General features: G+C 41.1%; 1 protein-coding gene across 1 annotated transcript in view; it reads right to left on the minus strand.

The window, feature by feature from the left end:
• Positions 1 to 23556, minus strand: part of SPOPL (speckle type BTB/POZ protein like) — a 35519-nt gene extending 11963 nt beyond the window's left edge. The window contains exons 1-5 of the mRNA XM_075092833.1: positions 23390 to 23556; positions 6157 to 6291; positions 5868 to 5989; positions 5431 to 5582; positions 2331 to 2458 (exon numbers count right to left, since the gene is read on the minus strand). Of these exons, the coding sequence (XP_074948934.1) occupies positions 2331 to 2458; positions 5431 to 5582; positions 5868 to 5989; positions 6157 to 6234 (480 nt within the window). The 5' untranslated portion in view covers positions 6235 to 6291; positions 23390 to 23556. The remainder of the gene's footprint in view (positions 1 to 2330; positions 2459 to 5430; positions 5583 to 5867; positions 5990 to 6156; positions 6292 to 23389) is intronic.
• Positions 23557 to 24020: the final 464 nt, after the last annotated feature.

Here is a 24020-nt window from a genome sequence, read left to right on the forward strand (position 1 = left end):
AAGGTCTGACTCACTTTGCTTCTTAGGAAGCTATCCAACATGCAGCTTTGGCATGGCGTGCATACTTTACGGGCACAGGTCCTGTTTGCATTGCATAGCCTCATGTGTAAGGGTACATAAAAATGTAAATTAGGACTTGTTCAAGTTCTGTGTGATGACAGTCTACATGGATAGTGTGTATAATTTTCTTTGGTTTGAACCTGTGGTGATCTAATAGAAAAAATGGTGGAAGTGAAACCCTAGACTACTCTCTCAACCTAAGCTAGGCAAGAGATCTGTGAAAGCATTCACTAGGAAGAACATCTCTGCAGAGCACTTACTATTCCATTAGCAAATACAAATACTTGCAAGGCTTCAGTAACCCCAGTTACAGGGAAAGTGAGAACTGGGTGAAACGTAGATTGGTTTGCTTAAGAAAATAAAATTATGAAGTTGTATTTAATCGACAGGTCACTTGTTGGTGGCAACACCAGACTTTGATGTATTTCATTTAACATCCCTTCCGTTTCCAATCCAAGGACATAACCGACTGATCTCAAGAACATTCGGCAACACAGAAGGAACATCTTTGCTGCCGAGGAAAGACCAAATAATCCTCCTGCAACCCAACAGGGAGAAAAGAAAAGCCAACCAGCACAGTTGGTACTCAGTGACCTTTCCTAAACACCTGCTACATCTGATAAGTCTTATCAAGCCGAGTGCAATATAGTTTTAAGAAGTGTTAAGTCAGTCTTGCAACTAGGGTACAAGCAGGAAGGCAAACATAGAAAGTAGAACTTACAGTTAGGTTTTAGAACACAAACTTCAGACTTGTCTATAGAAACAGGCCCTTCAAACACCTGTTACTTCTAATTACAATAAATAAATTTTCGAAATATTTGTGTTCCCTATTTTTTTTTGCTTTAGCCTGAAACAAGCCAGAGTTATTTTAATATGGTTATTTGTGCACAACTAAATGCTGTGCCTCCTTCAGCATTTATAATCAGGGGTAGGTCAAACACTTCATAAAAGCCACTACCATTAGAACATCAAGAAGTTTTGTAAGGAAATACAGTTATATTTAAAGAGTAGCATCAAAATTCAAAGAACAATATGTTTCTCCAGAGAACTCAGTATTTGTTAAATTTGGGTTTTTTAAACAAATTTTATCTTTAAAATTAGATAGTGACCTATTTGCAAAACTAAACGCTATTCTTAATAGCTGTTCATTTACATCAAAGTATTCATTACCAGGAAAGCGTAATCTTAAAAAGTATATTTACAGAACCATAAACCACTTGTTACCTCTGCTTTTATCACCCAAATAATTGTATTCATAACAAATTTATCATGCATCTAATTTCACTTGTCTAAGTGAAAATAAAATGCACTATATTTGCGATATCTAGTCTCAGGAGCCACATTTCAATTATTCTTCCTACACAGCATAATGACATATAATTAAATTGTAATCTTGCCAAGACAATTTTACACATTTCCTGTAAATACACAGATCAAAGCAAACTTATTAGCAGTCAGAACATCTATCATCCTCCTAAGCCACTAATCACTTTATGGCAGCAAAGATAACTGGCCAATGTATATTCAACATACACTGTACTTACATTGCAACTTTCTCTAGTTTCCATTTTTAACATCAAGTGTTTTACTGAATTTTAATGTGACAGTTTAGGCTACCAACGTAACTGATAATATGAAAGTGACCCATAATACACCATGAAGTTAAATTTATACCACAGCTCTCTAATTCTCAGTATTAAGTGGTCCTTCTACAGGATACCTGCACTTGTTCAGAAAACAAAATGTAACAATTACTATAAAAACAAAGCATTTCATTTACTTGAAAGTCCTGTTCGTTAGTTAAAGCCATCAATTATGTTACAGGAAAACAGATTCTGACAATTAGTTGACTTTTTTAATAATGTGAACCTGCATGCAGACATTCTTTTGCTTATCCAGTGAAAAAATAATCCTAAAATTCTAAATACAACTTTCTTAAATAAGTGACCTCAGTAAAATACTACTTCTACAGACAGCACATATCAGTCACCTTTTGCATAAATAATTCAACAGTCAATTCTAATGTAATCCTGGCAGATTCATTGAGAAGACCAACAGTTTACAGAAGATCAATTCAGATTTATTCTACACTTCAGCGTACATGTATCAAAACACAAAATACAATGCAGACAAGGCAAGTAAATATGTATCTTACCATATTTACAGTTTGCAGAAGACAACTTTTATATTGTATTACTGTTTAAATCAACATAAGTCTGTTGGAGCAGGAAATATTTTATTTAAAAGCTTACCACTTAAACTATACCCACCTCACAAAATAATGTAAGCTTGTCATCTGGTAGAAGACCATTAGCTTCATCTAGTAAAAAATCTCTTCGGATAAATTTCTTAAAACCCCAGTCCTTGCCTTGCACGAATCGATACGCTCTTTGGCTTTCTGATAAAAAGAGTTATGTACAAGTAAAGCAAGTTAAATAAAAATATTAACAAATAACAACACCTAAATAGTCTATATTAAGGCTGAGTGTTAATCCAAAAAAAATTAATCAGTTTAACAGATTTGGATCACATGTGTCCCCCACAACTGATTAAAACTTTAGATATTGTAACAGTGTTATTTTATAACACACCTGACAGAACTTAGAGCACAACTAGCAATTCAAACCGTATCGTCTCCATAGATGTTATCTTGGGCACCATCCAGCAAGGGAGGATTTTTTCAGTTCATGTTTAAGAATGCCAATGTGTCAAAACAGAAACTGTTCACAGGGAAGTACCATTACAATTAATTTGTCATCACTAATGCATTCTGACAACACTTCTGCAGTTGTCATAACAATCTGTTTTGACTTCTTGGTGAAATGAAAAAATCTTGTTTCACAGGTTGAAATTATTTTGAAATACAATAAAAGCATTAAAAAGGCAAAACAGAAATAAAGGTTTAAGTAACAAACTAGTTCTTTGGCCATAAAAAGGGATTATTAATTTACCTTTTATCCATAGCTATGAGAGTTATTTTTAATACAGATTTGCTAATTGTATATAGATAGATAGCATTCTCCTACAACATTGAAAATACAGACATCAAGAAAGTGACTTCTCTACTCCACGGGTAACTCGCTAGCTTTTACTGTTATCAGCAAGAACCGGTGTTAACCCTCTGAAATTAAATGATCAGTAGCAATTTAAGTATAGAACACTACAAAAATATGCAGCAAGAAAGTGTAAATGTACTTTTCTTCTTTCTAATAAATTTAAAATGTTAGTTTGTTACCTATTTTATACACAGCTCCATCACTTGAAGCAGCAGTCTATGCATGAATTATCAATTTACAAAGGACATCTACAGTTGGGCATCATTATACTGTATAAATAAAAACAGAGCATCTCCAGAAGCAGATGGTAAATTGCTGGAAAGTCCAAGAAATAAGATTTCTGTTGGTAAGTTTCCAAAATTAGAATATGTTTATAATTCCTGTAGTGCCAAATACAGGACAGCTACTATTTCAGAAACTGAAGACATCTACTCATAGGATTTTTGGGTTTTGGCACCTTGTGATTTTTAGCATTTGAAGGACCACTTGGCACATAATCTTCAAAATCCTTCCATCGTACATTCTGTGTCCCTCATTTAGGACAGCATTATGAAGAAAGCTCTCATACATTTTCAGGGAAATCAGCACAGCTGAGCGCCTCCCTCAAGTGCCTGTAAACTCACGTACACAGCATGGGGAAGAAAGAGGAGGAATTAGAGGTCTGTGCGCAGTTGCAGGGCTACAATCTCCTAGGCCTCACAGAGACAGGGCGGGATAGCTCACGCGACTGGAGTGCTGCAGCGGACAGGTACCAGCTCTTTCGGGAGGCCAGGCCAGGAAGGCAAGGCAAGGGTGCTGCCATTTACGCAAGAACTGCAGGAATGCACAGAGCTCTGCTTTGCGATGGAGGATCAACCAGCCGAGAGCTTATGGGTCGGGATTAGAGGGCAGGCCAATGCGAGCAACATTGTGCTCAGTGTCTGCTACAAACCCACCGATCAGGAAGAAATAGGTGACTGGCAATTGGCTCTTGTTCATTTGTTGTCCACCAGGACCCCAGCAATGAACCCCTAAGGCAAAAAAGGACTAGCAGCATCTAGTTAAGCACTAGAACGGTTGCCCAGAAAAGTTGTTGAGTCTTCATCCTTGGAAGATATTCAAAGCACGGCAGGTCCCAGACTGCTCTAGTTAGCCCTGCTTTCAGCAGAGGGCTTGGACTAGACAACCTCCAGAGGTCCCTTGCAGCCTCAATAACCCTGTGATCCCCTGTTATCTCAAAATATTTTTTGATGCACACACTGCAGTTTCATTTAATTACATACACTAATCCACTACTGGACTGGAAGACTGTCGAGAGCCAAAATCCACGATCCACCAAATATTTAGAAGTGTAGCTTTGTTCATGTAAGCTCCAGAACCAAAGAGGCCTGCAGGGATTGAAGCAACCAACTCCATTGGTGGAAGAGGATAAACAGAGTGAAATATATACATTTACTTTCCTTCCAAAAAGTCCAACCATTTAATTTTTAGATTTGAACTCAGTTTTGCAGATTTACTTTAAATATTACCCGTGGACCTAGTTACACAAGGAGAAAGTAGCATGAACTTTGGGTACGAGTACTGAAGATCTATAGATTTTTTCCAAGCAATTCAGACTTGCAACAGAACAGACCCTGCAAGATCCGTTAAGTCCTGGGGTAGGAGGAGGGAAGAAAAGTAGGCAGGTTCTTCGTATGCAGGACTGGCACAGACCAGCATTAAATTACACATTTTCTTAAGAACTCTCCAGCTTTCCCAAAAAGTGTTTCCAATGAAGGTTGTGCTCGTAAGTTTGAAGCTAAGAGCCATATATTTTTCATATCAAGAGGCAATTAAATCAAATCACCAATTATTTCAAAGTCTTCTAACTCCTTGGGTACATGGCTCATGTTTTTAAACCGATTACAGTGTAAATCAGCTGAAATAGACCAAAACATTTTAAAGGAGTGTCTAAGAAACCAACCATGCATGTTTATCCTAATTAACAATGGAAATCAAACACTTACTTCCACTGTAGCTAGGAACAGGCAAATACACCCCTACTAACTGGAAGCAAGGGTAATCTGCTAGAAAAGCTAAGTGACAAGAATCCAGAGTGACAGCAGTTAGTAATGCACTGTAATTTATACTGCTCAGGATAGAATTAACATGGCTCAGTGATCAGGAATGTGTGAAATGAACAAGATTTTTAGCTAAGTTTCTAAAAGGATATTAAAAAAATATTTTCAAGTTTATCTCACTATTAAATTGTGTTCTCAACTGAAAGAAGTTGCAGTGCTGATGATCTTTAGGATGTTCTTACAAATCCACATGCAATACATTAAGATTTCCTTACCCATTGCTTTCGTTTCTTCTCTTTTAGCATTCAGCAGGGAAAATTTGAATTTTGCTCTGACTTCACTTTTTGGACAACTGACTAAAAGCAAATATAATGACAGGTAGTCCTTGCTTTCATCATCTAATCCCTTTGGATTCACTCTCAGGCACCTAAAAGAAATGCAGAAATTGTACATTTTTAAATAGTACCCACAATAAATTCAGGAAAATTTTTGTAAGATACATGCTACCAAAACAAATATTTCCCTATGACTGTTGAAGCTTTGAAATTAGAACCAATACGTACCTATAGTACCACTTCAAGAAATGTCCAAGTTTTAATATTTATCTGCAATTTAACTCTGCAACTTTTGCGAGTGGGGAAAAAACTACCAACAAAGAACCACACAAAACAAAACAAACACCACAAAGCAGTTGCTAGAGTAAAGACCTTACCACTTCATTTTGTCATTTGGCCCTGATGAAAAGGTAGAACTCTTTAGAACTTCACCCATTTCTTCTCGGCAAAAACTGAAGTTATTAATGGTCCACATGTAGGAAAATTTTACTACTTTAACCTGAATAAAAGATGTAGAAAACATCAGTAAAATTTAACTTACATATCAAGCATTAACTATGAAGACTAGTTAGACTGTCAGTACAACTCAGTATTTTTAGGGTTAGGTTTTTTGTTTGTTTCAAATTACGAGCAGAAAATAAAGCCATTGGAATTTATGTAGATTACCTGTGTGTAACACCAGCTTTCAGCCACAGGTCCACTGGACATCTCCCCAGGAGGAGGTGGGGTGGGAACCCTTGACATCGCCGCTTATTGCAGGTTTATCGTATCGAGATAGCAATCCAAACTTCAGTAATCCTCCTAAAAAAGTAATTCATTTCTTTTGTTCACCCCTTTTAAGTGTGTGTGTGGGGGGGAAATCCATATTTTGATATCTGTATTACTGTGTTCACTAAATGATGCATCTGCAAATTAAACTTGAAAAGAGGACAACGGCTTTGGTACTTCAACAAGCTAGCTGTCACACCTTAATGACCACTCAAAATCTGCAGGCTCACTCCTCATGCTTATAAAGTATTACCATACGATGCAGAGGCACTTGCTAAGGACATTATTTCAATATCAGCTTTGCAAATTACCACTTTGATTACGCCAGTCACGTTATAACTTTCTTCAGGATCTTCTTTGATTTGGAGAGTAACTAGGGCCCTGAGAGCACTCAGTTATTAGTACCAACGCACTAGTTGGCCACACAGGCATAATTCAGTCCTGAAAGAGCACCTAGCCACCTGGGAGTATGGAATCAGTTCAAACAGTCCTGGGATTTCCCAAGGGAGGGTGAGAAACTAAACTTGCACTTAAAGCAGTATTCTGTTCACACATCTTTCATGGCCACCTTCTATCTTTAATACCAACAGATTCAACTGAAGAACTATAATCACCACAGCCAGGTGCTCGCTCCCTATTGAAGCACAAAGCTGAAAAACAGTTTAAGTCAACTTACCAACCCTGAAGAACTTTCTAGCAGCAAATAAAGCAATTTTGTTCCGGATTATCACCTAACAGAGGAATGCAATTTCTCCTGCCCATCAGAAATTGAGTCACATGCCCAGATTCATCACATCTAGCTACAGACACATAATTAGTCAGCCTACTTGCACTAGTCTTTGTACATAGCTAATGAAAGAAGGCGGGCCTGTCAAAGGGTAGCTCTGGGTTACTGGGCTGACTCTCATTTAGGTAGGGTTTGCCGTCATCTTTAGACAGGTTCCTGCCAGAAGCACAGCTTCCCACTTAAGCAGCTCCATTAAGTTGCTAAAAAGAAGTGAAAAGAACCCTGATAAAACCAGAAGAAAGTCACAATTGTTTCTGCCATGCAACATTTTCTCTTAGTACAGAAGGCTTATTTACACGACTCCTGCCCTTGCTAACGCAACATCAGAAGCCTACAGTCTTCCTGAGAGGTTTGAGTCCTTCACCACATAGGTCTTTTTACTTATGATAGACCAGTGTTAATTGTCTTAAAAGATGCAGTTGCACGCCACGTTGGAACTCTTCCTCTGGGGATGAGCAACACACTTAGAAACAAATTTTATGCAAACATTGATAAGACGACACTAAGATCACACACAATTCAGTCACGACGTGAATGAGTATTGTTCCTATGGGAAGAAATTCTCTGCAAATCACTATGATCCTCAGTGGATTCCTTCCCTTGCTGCCTTTCTGGTACCTCTTCTCCCTCATTTGCGATATCAATTAGCCCTTCCACATTAAATGCTGCTGGCATGGGAATTGCTCTGAATCTCCAATATATATAAATCTTTGAAAACAAAACTAATTATCAGTTTTTATCAGACAACGAAGCAGACACAACATAATCAGATCCCGTAAGAGATCTCTCCTAACAGATCTACTATGACAAGATTAAAAACAAATCACTGAATAGCTCTCCTGCAAGATATGGATCATTGAGACATTCAAGTGTGATCACAAATACAATTCAGCTGCCTCTCGTAAGTGACTTTTCTTTCCAAATAAAACTTGTATTCATTTGTGGCAATCTTCAGTACTTAATTAATACTTTCCATAAATGAAAACTAGTAAAAAACAGCCACCCTAAATATAAGATAATGGAACTTGTTTGCCCCATATTTTTTTTAAGCAGGAATCACATGTTGCAGAAGCTGTGTTTATATAGACCTTGTTTACAGGTGTGCAATTTGTTTTGATTCTCCATACAGAACCACCCCGAGTAAAACTCCTGTGAAGGATACATGCAACCATCCCTCTTGCATAAAGCAAATATTAATACTTTTAGGGTGTGCTTCAAGAGATAATGGTAATAGTCAATGGTAACAACTGAAGCTGTTACCCAACTGTGTGATGGATTTTATATAGAACCATAACCTGAAAGTGTTAGAACAGCTTATATCTCAGCCTTACTGAACCTGTCTGTTCTTCAGTTCTCCAAAGCTAAAAACAAGAAGAAATACAGCCCATTCCTTCCTTTGTCATTTGCATGACATGCACAGGACTGTCTCATCTCTGACCTGTTCCTCAAATTTTTCAGTCCATTAGACCAGTCAACTCCTAGTAACCATGAAGGAGCAGCAGATCTCTGCCAAGTTTGCTCTGAAGGGGTCTCTAAATTGAAAAAGGCTGAAAATAACTGCTGTGTAGTATCCTCTCTAGAAAGTGTCCAGTGACCTTATGCCAGCTACCAGTAGTTATCTGCCTCCTCCTGTCTCACAGCTAAGGCAGCTTGATTCACTGAGAATTTAACCATAAGCAAAGGTGGTTATTTTCAATTATTTTCAGGTCAGTCTGCTGCCTTGTCTCTGTTCGTGTTCTACCCAGGGCATCTGTACTTCAGAGGCTGCTTCCACCTGCTGCATGGCATTTCTTATTTATCAGGTTCTGACAGAAGCCATGATTTTACCTAAGTACAGTTTTCAGATCCTTCTAAATAGCTTCAGCTTTTTCTAAAGTTTCTCGTTACAGCATTAGAACCAGACAACTAATTTTCCTGAGCTCCTGATATGGCTTTGAGGAACAGACTTGTATCTCACCTTTTTTGGCATTGATTTACTAAGCCGTCAAATTTTTAGATTGAGAAAACTGGGAGAAAGAAAGAACTTTGAATAGTTCGATATCATATTGGGAACCTGCACTAAGGAGCAGTCTGTCTTATCTTTTAAGATGCCTGAATGCATAATTTAAGAAAAATAAGTAAAACCAACCAACAGCAAACTGAACAATGGAGAACAAAAACAGAGCATCTGATGCTCTGTTAAGAAATACCAAACGACTGCCAGAGAACAGCAGGGAAACAGTTTCGCAGTACTGCTGATCGGCTCCTCACTTTACTTAATCCATTAATCAGGATTTGGCAGGGGTACAACACAACAACACGGGGATGTTTACCAAAACTACAAGGCAAAAGAGAAAAGCTTCTAAGATATTATCACGAAGTGTAGAGTTGTTTGGAGAAGGAAGGATTTTTCAGTCCGCAGGCTGACAGCCAGACCAAGCAGGCCACCGAGGGCTACCAGGGCAAAGTGGACCTCGCACGGGCAGGCTGAAGGTGAGAAGATGCACTTACACGCTAACCCTTTGTTCTATGTGCTGTACTCTGCCTGGGGAGAAGGCTAAATACTCCTCTGAATGATGTGTTTATGAATCATTGATTAGCCACTGTCATCAGCTCCAAAGAAAAGGTTTTTCAAGTACCAAACCCTCATCACAGCCTATTACATCAAATGGTTAGGAGCTGCAGTTCACAAAACCAGTTGGAGAATGACAGAGCAGAATTAAGTCAATGAAGTGCAGGAAGACAGGCCTGTTATCTGCAGGACGAAACAACTTAGAGGGACAATCTTCATGCTAGAACCTGCATTTATTCCTCTTCAGGCTATCATGAACAAAGCATCAGAGACAGGACATTATCAGGTAATACCTCAGAGTTTTCAGGCAATGCCATGCCTGCCTGGACACAGCTTTGCTAGCCAGTCGGCGTGGCCATTTTGCCAGGCAGAATTCTCCAACCAACAGAGCAAATGCGCACTGGGAACACTAAAACAAGTCTTAATGGATGAGAGCAAAAGAAACTTCTGGCTTCCAAAATGGAAGTTAGAGAGGTATTTTTTAAAGTGTGTCAAGCACCTTTGTTGTTTGGGTTTTTTCATGACGTGATAAACCCACACTGCGGTGCAGCAGTCAGTGATGATTCTACGCTGAGAGCTTGCTTTGTCTTACTTCAAAATAGGAAAGAAAAGCTCAAAGGTATTTTACTTAACCTGTACTCCCAGACCCCAGACACTATGGGCTTATCACTTTTTCTCCTGGTCTTTTAAGGTAGTATTGGTTTCACCTACTGATCACTCTGCCAAATAGACCAGTCTGTTAAGTCAGGATCTCCATGGAGTTGAGTACTACATGCAGAGCAGTAGCGGGCAAGTAGGTAGAGATAACATGAAAAAATATGATTTCTTAAAGCACATTTTATTTAGGAATCCACTGAAGTACTTTCCTATTCAAGTATTTCTGTAAAACTTCAAGCCATCTGAAGTTATCTCTATATCTCCACAGAGTGTAAATAAAGCATAGGCCACCCTCCATAAAACATATTTATGCTAAATTTCATTAAAAGCTGTATCAGCTCTCTCATCCTAACTCCTAAGAAATCTTAAGGTTCAAAGCTACTTCATACACCAATATAACCATTTCAGACAAACATTGTTTCCCTTCCCAGAAATTGAATATTTGTCAACATTATTCTAAACAAAGTTACTTTTCAACCTCTTAGAGCTAGACAAGAACACATTCTCAGTCTCTTACATCTTGTGTTGGAATCATCTCAACATTTTCGCTGAAAAAATGAGTAGCTCATTAAGAAACTACCACAAGCATATAAACACAGAGAAGAATTTTCTACTCTCCCAATAATAAACCCACAAAGCACTTCATAAACCTATTTTGAAGAATTGCCCTAAGTGTTAACAGGATCTTTTGCCAGCTGTCATGTCTAAGAGCAGCAGCTCAGTACAACAAATATATCCTAACAGCTCTTTCAGAGTAGTAGCAGCATAACAAGTGCATACAAGCAGGTGTGCATGCTAACCACTGGCCATAGCAATGTTTTAGCTCTGTATTTCAATAAGGTATTACAGTTACACTACTGGCAGGAATGGCTAGGCACACTGCCTTCTTCAGGGTGCCCAACACACCCTGAAAGTTAAATCCAGCCTGCCAGAACCTAACCCACAGATCAGTTCACCAGGCAAATCAGTGACCATGCCCCGCGAGAAGGAAAGCGCTTTGTGCAACAGATAAGCAGTTCCCGCTGACCCTCTGCTATCCCTCCCTTCCAGGGCTTGAGCCTCCAGGGTCAAAGTGCTCCCCTCCCAGGCTGTCAGTATTTTGGCACATCATAGGACTTCCAACATCTCATCACATGATATAACTGAACATGAGTGAGTCTGGCACAGTGTGGGTTTATTCTCAAGTCCTGTCCAGAAACCGAGTAACAAAGCAACGTTTAACAGCAATCTCACGGTGCGCTTCCAAACCACGACAGCACAGAGTCTCCACAATGCCCCAGAAAGAGGCAATGGAACCTGAAACATCAAACATCTCTATCCAACAAACTACTTCAAGCATTTAATGGCTAATGTAAAAATTAGGGTAATTTACTGTCTAAGAGCAACTGATATTAATACCATTTAGCAGTCTAAGGAAAGCCTAATAAATGACCATACCACCAAATCCCACATGCACGTATTGCATATTCCGTTGGAATGGTGACAGTCTTTTCCTGAACAGGGCTGAACATTTCAAGAAATGCAAAGCTGTTATGAATTAACTTTCCCCCACCCCCTTTTGGAAATACCGGTATTTCATCACTGGCTGAAATAGAAGATCATCTTCTGAAGGTTAACTGGCAAATAACGTCCTGTTCCTCCAACTTTTTACTCCTAGTAAATCCATAATTTAGAAACCAAATATAGTTTATCTAATTGCACAACCAAAACTTTGGGTTTTTAAAGAAATCTAAAGTGAATACACCTTCCATTCAGTAAAATCAGTTTCCAAAAACACATTCAAAATAAACATGCTCTAGCTACAGAGATACTGATTTCATTTCCTCTCATTAAACGATCACCGGTGAATACAGTACTATATATCAGCATTTCTTCATCAAGAAATCAGTTTTGTCAAATTACTGAGGAGGCAAGTTCTTAGGAAAAATACTGAATTGCTTTAAGGTTCACTATCTTATTGGTTCTTGGGTGAGAGAGAATACATATATGAAGCTGAAGATGGAGGAATCAAACAAACCAGATCAAAATGCTTTAAGTCTGAAGTGAAAGACATTTTAAGGCCCAGGACTAAGTTACTTTTGCACACATCCCCCCCATCTGAAGAAGTGCTCCAGCTGACTTGTGCAGGTCTAGGTAGTGTCAATTTATGAAGGCCAAACTCTTTCAGAGCCAAGAAAGCCATGCACCTTTCTCCTTGGTCACAGGACTAGTGTAACAGCCACCCATCACCTGGGTCATTCCCATCCACTAGCATGAAAATCCTGTGGCTGATTAAAATCACTTGAATGCTGCTCAGATCCCCACAAAAGGCATTATCTTTCTCACCAAATCTCAGATACTTAAAAAATATCCAGTTGAAGACAGAAGTTAACCATTTTCTTCTGTTTAACAGTTTGTCTCATAAGCTGATTACGCTTACAAAGATTCATAAGGCATTACTAACAGAAAAAAAATCTGAACTTTGTGAAAGATAGGGTTGTTTCTTAATTAGAAGGATTTCTAATGGATCTTCACAATTCTTTTTTAAAGAATTGCTGCATATTTCCTATGTAGATAACTTTAAAAATAAATATTCTGCTGGATGATACACAATGACAGACATCTGAAAGGTCTATTAGGCAATTTTCTAATTTGTTCAGTATCATCATTCGGTTCTCTGAAAACAAGACTCAAGATATACGTAAAAAATTTAAATACTGTTTAGTATTCATTGAATTCAATCCCTATTTATCACTGCAACATTTGAGAGAACAGTATCACTAATACTTAAACAACTGCAGTCATATATATCCACACCACTAAGTTAGAATAATTTGAGGATATAGTATATTTTACATTATTTGTAGTACTTCTAACATACAAAATGTTTCCTTTTCATGGCAAGTGGAATGGAATAGCAGTTGGACTATGCACAGGAAAACCCTATGACACTTACTGAAGAAGGGAAGGAAGGTGGTTTGGGTTTTTTTTAATATAATATTAAAATGCTGATTTAAATATATGTTTGCTTTGGAACCACACAACAACCACCAAGTTTACAAAAACCTAAACCAGCTTTGGGGCTTAAATCTCAAGCTCTGGCTGCTCCTACATCCCCCAAGCTTAAGATCTTACCCCTGCCATTCACCAGGTCCACTGGAAGCTACCAGCCAGCAGAAATACACACACGCACTTCAGCACCCACACCATGAGCCAATTCGTAACCCTCTCCACAGTTCTCCAGGGAGAAAAGAATACTACCCTGGATTGGACCATGACAGCTGAAAAACTATGTATACATTCCCCCATCACCCCTGCTCCAGAGACAGTGAACTCTACCAGAGGTAGAGCAGGCAGCTGGGGTCAGAGATCTCAAAATAGCTGCAACCAAGACCCCAGAATATAAAAGCACATCCTCAAGGTGGTTCCAGCAGAAGAGCCTCAACAAGGCAAAACCCACGACCTGTGAAATGCCCAACTTTTCAGGAGGACGGTGGTTTAGCTGTAACCAGTACCACTGAAGTCAGCAACTCAAAATTAGCAGGATTATACTACTAGTTGTAAAAACTGTAAAGATGAGTACATGTAATTTTCAGGCTTTTCTCCAAATTTTCTTTCCTATCCTAAGCCTTTGAAAGATAATGTTGAAAGGAAGACCTAGTACCCAACAGAGCTTGAACTGTAACCGTCTAGTTCACATCATCCAAGCTTATTAATAAAAATCCCTCAGCATTAGCCTTGCATCACTGTTCAATAACGTAAGAAACCCATTGTGCTCCTTCATTAGATAACCTAGACCATTCCCTACAAGTGTCATCTATGCATTTCCCTGGAGAAGACAGACAAGATTATTTCTTTCAGCATATTTCAGTTTCATTGCCCAGTCTAGTTTTATGGGACCCAAAAGATGGGTATTTCCACCACAACTCCTCTTGGGAAGCTATTCTACTCAAATAATCTATCACTACTGGGTTTTTTTTCCCTGGTATACAGCCAAAGTGATCTTTTCCCCTCCTTAGTTTCACTCCATTACTCTTACTCAAACAAATCATTGGCATGTGAAAGTATATTAAATGAAGACATTTTTCCCCAAAATACTTCAGTTACACACAAGAGTTCAAAGAAATATGCTAATCTTGACTTGTTTTTGCACATGAAACTAATATCTGTATTAGCCAACAGAAAGTTGACTTCAATTATAACAAAAAAATATTTATCTCCAGCAAGTTCACAGTTAGTTTGGGGTGTTTTTTCTTTTTTTAAATTTGTAAGATTTGTGAAAGGCACTGGACTACACTCTCTGGAGGCAGGTGCTTTCATTTGCTGCAAAGAAGCTGTACAGAGCAACAGCAGCATAATGCTCTCCTCATTAACCTCTGCAGATCGTTATCACCTGGAAAGTTCACACTGAAATGGTACAACCACTTTCAGCAGCCAAAAGTTCATACTCACAGATGTTATCAGGAGAGGCGTTTGATCATTCATTTGTTGCCTTATTACCTATCATAGCAAACAGTGAACAAATTCATGCACACAGCTGCACCTTCATGGACATGTTGAGAGGTACAGCTCATGTCAGGCCTGTTATATGCCTCTTACCAAACCAGTCAGAGTATTACACTTTGTGCAAAAAACAACTGATAGGAAACAAATAACTTACACATGATTTCCGAAGCCCAAAACTCAATTCTGCCGGAAGACCGAACTGCACTCTCCCAGACTGGAAACCAAACTAATTTCAATGGACTAGCTATTAAGTTTCATCCACAACAGTCGATTAGGCAACATCCTAGGAAAGACAGGTAGGTCAAGAGGCAGAGCTGCACACTCACTCACTCTGGTGAATATGAAGTAGGAGTCTCTGAAAGCATAGCTATATGAAGACCTGGTGAAACCCATCAAGACAAGCAAAACTTGACATCTCAGTCTTGGACTGCGGCTAAACAGGTTCACACATACAGAGGTCAAAAAGAAAATCCTAAACGTTTGGTCTAATAGGGACTGGTTTATAGAATCACAGAATTGTTTAGGTTGGAAAAGACCTTTAAGACCATCAAGTCCAAGTTCTAAAGTACAGACAAGAACACAATTTCTGCTGTTCAACTGCTTCAAAAACATCCAGATATTAGTTTTGCTTTTACCTTTGGATTTAAGAACAATCCCAAGGATATCTGCTTAAGCTCCATTTTTCCACAACAAAAAGTGATTCAAACCGTAGCAGTTTCTGCAACTTCTCCCACTTACAGCAGAGTCTTAGTTGCTCAGGACAGAAGAAAATTTTCAAAGTATCTCTTAACTCTCTAGACAGACAAATTGAGCAAACTCAGCAGCCATAAACTTTTAAAATTACAGATTAGAAGGAGTAGGTCCAGAGTCCAAAAGTAGCATTCACATTTTTTCCTCACAAGGGTTATTTCTTTAAAATTGCTTTGAGTGTTAGGAGATTTCTATAGCTTTCAATTTCTATGGAACCATTTGATACCTCACAAGAAAAGAGTACTCAGCAACAACCACTTGCTTTGCAACACCAAGCCCTGGTTGCTGTGCCAGCAGTTGAGACTGTAGAACTCACTGCTCCGACTTGCAACCTCAGACTGCTTTCCTGGGATGAGAGGGAAAGGGAGCAGGACATGGTGCAGTTTACTCCACATCAGGCTCCTCTGCTACAGGTCTTTCTCCAAAAGGCTAACATGTCACCTGCTCACTTGGAAAAACCCGGGCAAACTCCTCGAGGATTAAATTAAGGACTAAGACAATATTAAAAACTATAGAAAAATGCTGTCTCGCAAAAAGCTGTAGCGACTAAGGTGTGAATGTGTAAAATCTTACTCACACCCTGTTGAGCAGGATGTTTGCTCGCTTCACCCACCCCCCCCCCCCCAGCACAGCCTCCTTATGCCATCAATTTGTTCCTCTACAGGTAGGTTGTTTTACTTAAGTTTAAAAACAGTGGCAAGGTAAACACAACACAAACAGGCCGGCGTAGGGCTACTGCAGTGGCCTGGCTAACCTGGGCACAGTTAAGCAGACTTCAGCCTCACAAAACCACCACTCTGAACTACTATGCAACCAGTTGTTTCATTACCAGAAGCAGTGCCTCCGGAAAGCACGTTGCAGGAGCTGCAGACCACCCAGGCAATCACCCACTGACATCTTCACTTGAATAAGCCAAATATCCCTCCTTGCTTTACCGATGCCCTAGCACAGCTGGGCTTGCCAAGTCCTCCACTGGCTATGGCAAGTAAATAGAGTTGGATTCATCTTCGGTACCATCAAATACAGCAGACCAGAAGTGGACGCAAGTCTGCTGCGTTTTGCCTCTGTCCCCATGAGACATAACCCTGCCGTGAATCATCCTGATGAGGCTGCCTCATTAAACATAGCGCAGTGCAATGTCCATGGTGCAGCCACAGAAAATTGCTTTCATAAAAAAAGAAAAACAAGCAGAAGGAAAAGGTGCAATTTAATACCAGGAAATCAAGAAGTCAGCTAACACTAAGTGACAAGCCCATCTTTAAAAGTGACTCTGAAAACCTCTGAAGGCTTAGACACTATAATTTATTAGTAACCCAGACTAACATTTGATGATGCTACCGCCATGTATTTTTCCTCTCACCACTCTGAGCACAGTCCTACAGCTGTTGGAGGGGACAGCACATTTCTAAACACAACTGGTATTTAAATTATTAAAAACGATGCCTGGCCTGTAAAACAATATTCAAAACTACTGGCTACAGAATAAAGGTTGCCATTGCTTGATAATCCCCCAGCCTTGGGGTTTGGGGTTTTGAGGCGGGGTTTCTTGTTTAATAGAACAACCACACTTTAGGAGAACATTATTGATAATAAGCCACCTTCTGCCATAAGCAAAACAGGAACTCCCCTAATCAGAAGCCTCTCGTGATATAACAGTATTAATTCAAGTCTTCCAGACTTTTTTTACTGTATTTTCCTTCCTCAGATCAATCACCTGCCCAGTATATTTTGCAACACTTGCAAAAACATGTTTATGCAAAGTTCAGTGTAAGAAGTTTGTCTCTCATAACCTATATCACCCATTGCAACATTAATATTCTTCTGCTGCCATTTTCAAAGAGTTTGCTTGTGTATGCACATAAGTAACAAGCAAAAGCTACCGTGACATATTCTGCAAGGAGATCAGAAAAAACACTGGAACTAGATTTCATACATTCTATTCCTCTGAAACCACCATATGTCAAACGCAGTGCCAGACCTAAGAGTAAGATCGCACCAGCTTCGACAATCAGTACATCAATGTATTTTATTAACCTACAATTACCCAAAGAAGCTAGATAATTCAGACAATTTGGTTTTCAGTATAACATTTCCAGAACTGAAATAGTATGACTCAAGTCTTTAAATGAGTTCATACGGACTGTAACAAGTACTTTCCAAATGCGTGAAAACACCTAAAATAGGTTCAAATCCAGATGCATGCAGATAATTGCTGCAATGAACTTCACACACATCACAGATACAGTAGTTGAAACGACTGTATTTGGTCCTCTGTTACAGAAACAGTTATTCAATTTGCTATGTAAATATCAGTGCAACTGCTGGCACATACAATGTTCATAAAAAGGAGTTAAACTTTAATATTATCATTACATATTGCTCCATCCCAGAAGCTGCACCAAACTATATTAAGCACCTGTCATCTAAATTCATTACCAAACACTTCTGATTATCTTCAAGAGTTCTGATTACAAACAAGTGACTCTGCAATTAAACTCCATTAACAAGGAATCCATCTGTTTTAAAATTTAAGAAGAATTACCACCAAAGAGTGCTGTTTTGTTGCTGAGGTAATGTCTACAGATTAAGTAATTCAGAACCCTATTGTGTTAAATGCTGCAAACAGTAAACAAGCGCTTCCTCTGAAGAATTTTAAGAAGTTATTAGCTAACTAATCTGAATCATTAGGTTAATACATTAAGCACGCAAACCAGTGACTTGTATTTAGATTTTATTTCTACTTAAACCAGTGATTTTTCACTGAAATTCCCTATATTGAAAACGGCTGTCCTTCACAGGCTACAGGCCATGCTGATGGAGAAAACAGATCCATCAATTAGAAACTTAATATGAACAAAGAAAGCCAGGAAAATTAAAACTTTTGGAAAGAGTAGTTTTCCAACGAAAAATTCAACATGGAACAGAGAAGTAGAAAGTACGACACCAGAGGAGAAAGTTACACCAGCTATTCCTCAGGCCAGAATGAGTTCTGCACCTACACGTAATTTCAGTTGTTCAGGAAGCAACAGCTGATGCAACTAACCACAAACCCTTTTAGAGACACCCAAGTCTAATTAATCTTCCAAACATTCAGACACACAAGAAAACAAGCCATTTGAAAGAAATCAAGTGCAAGTCATCACTCCCCCCCCCCCGCCCCCATTGCCTTCATCTCCATTTGTAACCCTACTTAAGAATTGCTTTTGCAAGTGACTTGACCAACTGGTAAGTGAGCTCCTGGGAGGGATAAACATTAAAGGAACAATCAGGAAAGAGGCCGGGAGAAAGCTTGGCTCCCAAGTTTCACCCGGTGATCCTCTCTGCTGCACAACAGAGGCAGGTACCACAATAAGAGGTTCCCACCCCATGAACTTTGGAAGTTTCCCAAGCGCTGGAGACATTTACTCCATGAACAGCAGCACTGCCTGTGCCAAGAGCTACTCTATTGCATTCTCCCTGGCACGCAATTGCTTTTTCTTTCTATAAAGCCGCCAGTTAAAATGCACAGCAAATGATAACTCACTTTTGAACTACTTCAGAAGTCAAGTCACAATGTAGCGCAAAGAGCAAATGTCACATGAACGAAGGTGGATGGAACTGACAGACTGTTCACTACTCGATTGATAAAGTACCACTAATTAAAGGCTAAGCAGCTGTCTATTCTAAAGCAATCCTACAGCAAGAGTACAATCAAACTAGAGCTTCAAATAGTGCTTATCAGCTAAGCGAGCTGAGACCTGGAGTTTAATTAAACAAAATTATTTCAAAAAAACCTTCACAGACACACAAGTAGTAAATGATGATCTTGCAAGAGCTCACAAAACCCACCAGCTTCATTCCATGTATTTCACAGCGAAATCAAGGGTGAGCACACTAGACATCTCTAATGCTTAAAAAAGGTTACAACTTCATACAGTAGCCTCTTTTAGAGGTGAGAACTCATCACTGAAATTCTACTCCCCTTTCACCTAGTACTCAACTTTACATGAGGTCAACTTTGAAATCACTTAGTCCATGTTTAATCTCTGAAGAAGCAGCATGGAAAAGAAACTAGCTTTTTTCACTAAAGCAACAGCCAAATTCTGGAAATAACATATTACACTTGCTTTCTGTCACCTATTTTTGATGATTTCCACAGGAAAAGACATGTAACCAGTGAAAAGCAGCATGTGTAATATTTTTCACAAAAATCAAACGGTAAATCTCTTCTAGGAGATACAAGGCAGTATCAAGGATAAGTAATCTAATTCAGGGAATTTGTACATGTGAGCTCTCTAGATTATTCCACGCCAATGGGCCTCAATCAGCTGAAAGAGTATCTCGCTTTCTACTACATTTCCTAAATACTATATGCAAACACTGATCACAACAACGTTGACGGACACATGCATGCTTGCAAAGTGATTCCTTGTAAAGAACAAAAAACCCCTTTATAGTTGACAAAGAATAATTTTAAATCAGCTTACCAAAAAACCTATCAGAAAGCTATTAAACTAGGGTAAAATGGAATCTACAGTTGAGGGTTTTTTCTGTCTAACCTCGCTCCAATACTGAGCATATACTCCTGCCAAAATTCCACCCCACCACACAAGTTGAATAACTAAAACATTACCAAAAAAATAAAACATTTGTGCAAAACAAGCCACACTAACATAGTATACACACTACCCAAGAAACCCACAGAACTAGGGCAAGTGACCATCTTCTCCCAGTAACGACGTCTGAATTGCCACTGTGAAAATACCTCCACACCCCTCACAGTTGCAGCAATTTTCCCCTAAGCACTAAGCACAACCTGAAGGAAAGATTTCCTACTCCATTTGAAGGGACAGTTCCAACGAGAGTCCTTTTGATATGGGTGGGACAAGAAGAAACAGAAACAGAGTGCCATAAGGACAAAAACCAGAAAGTTTATCAAGAAATCAAAGCAAGGAAGAAGTCTCTCATGAATATGCATGCATTTTGCAGAGGGAGGAAAGGGAACCAAGAGCTAAGGTATGAAAGCCTCTCAGAGAGCCTATCTCCGACATGATGGAGCAAGCATTAGACAACCACTAAGGCAAGGGCCTTTTATTTTGTCCTAAAAATATAGGGCCCAGGACACGCATGACAAAACACAGAGCCTGTTTGGCTCCCCAGCTGCTCTTCCTCCTCTGCCTGATGACCTCTGCAGAGTCAGGAGAGGGATGAAGGTCCCTCCAACTTCACTGTGCTAATAGACTTCTGAAACCAAGCGATTCGCACTAGTTGATAGATCATCAGTACATCATTTTCCTGCCCTATCCTTAGCTGACTGTGTGGCACGCTGGCTGATTCAATGACGATGGTTAAGGAAGCACTATGACTCTGAAGAAGACTTTAAGACAAGTAGCGAGGAAAGACCTGAAAAAGCGGGAAGGGAATAACACTGACATTTTTCAAAGCATTAATGTTTTGAACCAGGGCACAGTATTTTGAAGATCGGAAGGTTTTATGATTACAAGTAGGAGGTTACTGCTTTTAATGAGCGTAACAATCTCATTTAGATTTCCCTAGTCTTAGCAACGTTCTGCCAAGCACACAGGACGCAAAAATGGCAGCGTGTTGCAGACTGCTTTTTACAGAAATGCCTATAAGGAGCATATGAGCCTGTCACAAAAAGCTGTCAGAAAAACATACCACAAACATCCACTTGTCATCAATGGGATGGTAGTGGGGAGGGATGGGGTAGTTTTGTAATGCAAGACAGGCAGAAGCCTACTTCTGAGCATACCCCAGAACCAAGTTCAACAGGACAAATTTCTAACTACAATCATTCCTACAAGGGCATAAGATGTAAAGAGAAAACAGTGAACAGATAAGATAGAGATGTGAAGAGACTGTGTATGAAAGAGTGGGAAAGCCACAAAATGCAGGCAGAAAACCAGGGAAGAATGAATAAAAAGAGAAGTCAATGAGACCTACACGCAAGTCTTAACTACACATTACTGTCCTCAGCTGTTGCTTTTCGACTTGTGCTGTTATTGACAACTGGTTTCGTTACCTCTCCTGTATATTTATGTTTAGCTGCTTTCAAAGGCATAAAACTTAACAGATGAACACAACATATAGAAAAAAAGATAAAAAGTAGTTTTATAATACGTAACTTCATCTGAGCATCCAAGAACTGCAAGCAATATGCACTGACAGCTGAAATAAGTGATTAGGCCAGAAAATACTTGATGGCTTTTCAAACTCATTTTTTATTTGTCTATAGCATATATAAGTATTTAATAGCAACAAGTAGCTCACAACACCTACGCAAGTTCAGAATTTAATTCTTTATTTTCACTGACAGTTTAAAAGCAGACTGCAAAGTACTGAAGTTAGAAGTTTGGCAGAAAGCTGTTTCGAGGCAATATAACACCAAGGATATTTCTGGATATTTAAAATCTCAGGTTTCCAGAAGACAGTTAAAAGTAGTTTCTGGTGATGTACCAAACCTTGCCATGTCTGCAGCTTTATATACAAAAAGCATATTGTTTAAAAATTGTTTTCCTTTTCCCGAGCAAATATCCACTTACAGAGTGTGGGGAGGCAATACTACACAGTACACACACACTGGAAATCCTTCACAAACATTGACGTTTGTCCTATTCACATATCCCAGAAGGTCTGGACAGAGAAGCCAGGTAAAATACTTTCAGAGGTGACGGTGACTGCTAAGTGTCCCTCTAAGAAGGGATTTTTATTTCCAGAAATAATGAATTTTCTAGTAAAACTAGAAAAAGGAACAACCCCCCCCTTTTTTTTTTTTTAACAGTTAAACAAAATGCCTTGGCAGTCATACAAATGGCTCCGTTTCAGCAGCACTGTGGTACAAATTCCTCTAACCATATGGGATATCTATCAAAATAATGTATTCTGCTGAACTGATAAGAATAAGGAATGACCCAGCTTGACTCTCACAAATTGTTCTTCCTGGCAGGAGGTTAGGAACAATCCTTTTTGTTCAAATACTATTTTTATAACTCTTAACAACATTTTAGAAAATAAGTTAAGAATATCTCCATAAAGCAAACCTATGTTTTGAAATAAACTGTTGATTTTAGTATACTGCAGTTAAAAAAAGATATCGTGAACTCATCAATAGCACCCATGTTTTCTTTGGTTTTTTTCCCCCATTCTTTATGCTCCCCAACTACTACTGCTCTCAAACACTTCCAATATGACGCAAATTTCACCGGACTCCAGTGAATTTCAGTAGATGACATCATCAGGTGAAAACCAGCCTTACCCAACTCCACTTCCTGACCCCGTATAAAATGGTGCACGCAGCCGAGATGAATCAAGCACGAGCTTCCAAACATCATTCACTTGCTGCTACAGCGTCCCCGAAAGTTTGCCACGGCCCGAAGAAGGGGCCCAACGCGCCCGTTCCCCCCGCCCCCCCCCCGAGCCGCGGGGCTCCCCGCGGAGCTGTCACACGGCGCTACGGGGCGGGCAGAGCCCGGGCGGAACGCGCCGCGCTACGGAGCGCTCCGCGGGGACGCCTCCCGCGGCCGGGCGGCGGGCAGCGCTCGTGCCAGGGCCTGCACCGGCCCGCTGCGAACCGCCTCCTGCCCGCGGTATGGATCGCATAGGTGGAAACGCCGCCAGCGCCTCCCCGCTGCCCGCGCCCCGGGCCAGCAACGGCCCCCGGGGCTTCGCCGCGGCGAGGCGCTGGGCGGGCGCGGCCCTCCCGCCGCCGGCGCCGGCAGCACCGCGGCCCCCCCGCCGCCCCCTGAGGGAAGGGCCCCGCCGGGCGCTGCCCCAGGCGGGGGGACCCGGGCCCGGCCTGCCCCGCCAGCACGGCGACGGGCAGCGGGGAGCACAACAAAGGCCTCCCCCCTCTCCCCGCCCCCAACATACACAGACCACCCCCCGGCACCGGCGGTACGTACCGGAGCGCGGCGCTGGCTGGGCGGCGCGGCGGCTCTCATACTGCCGGGGCGGGGAGGGGAAGGTGTGCGCGGTCACCGGTGCCCGGCGGCGGGCGGAAACGGCGAGGCCGGGCGGTGGCGGACCCTCATCGCTGCCCGCGCCGAGACCCGCTGCCGCCGCCGCCGCCCCCCGTCCCCAGCCCTCGGCACCTCGCGGCTCCCCCACGGCCCCGCTGCCGCCGCTCCTGCCGCCGCCGCCGCACTTCCGGGCAGGGAGGGGTCACGCCGCCCCGCGCCGCTCCGCTTCCATCCGGGCCCTGCGCGCGGCCCCGCCCCCTCGCCCGCGGCGCCCGGGGCGGGGCGCGAGGCCGGCCGTTGGGCGGGGCGGGGCTGAGGGCGGCCGAGGCGGGGGCTGAGGCGGGGGTAAGGGCGGCGGGTAGGCGGTCACCCCGCGGTCGCTGTTCGGGGAGCGGGCCCGCGGGTGTGCATGTGGTACCGGGAGGAGGAGAAGGCGGCGGCGGGGCGCCCCTGGCGTGGCTCCGGGCGAGGGCGGGGCAGCCCAGGGGCTTGTCGTGTGGGGCCGGGCGGGAGGGGGTGCCCTGGAGCAAACCCCGGGTGATCACCCCCGCGTACCGGCTGGTTCGCGCTAAGG

This window comes from Phalacrocorax aristotelis, chromosome 5, assembly GCF_949628215.1.
Source record: "Phalacrocorax aristotelis chromosome 5, bGulAri2.1, whole genome shotgun sequence".
NCBI classification, from domain to species: Eukaryota; Metazoa; Chordata; class Aves; order Suliformes; family Phalacrocoracidae; genus Phalacrocorax; species Phalacrocorax aristotelis.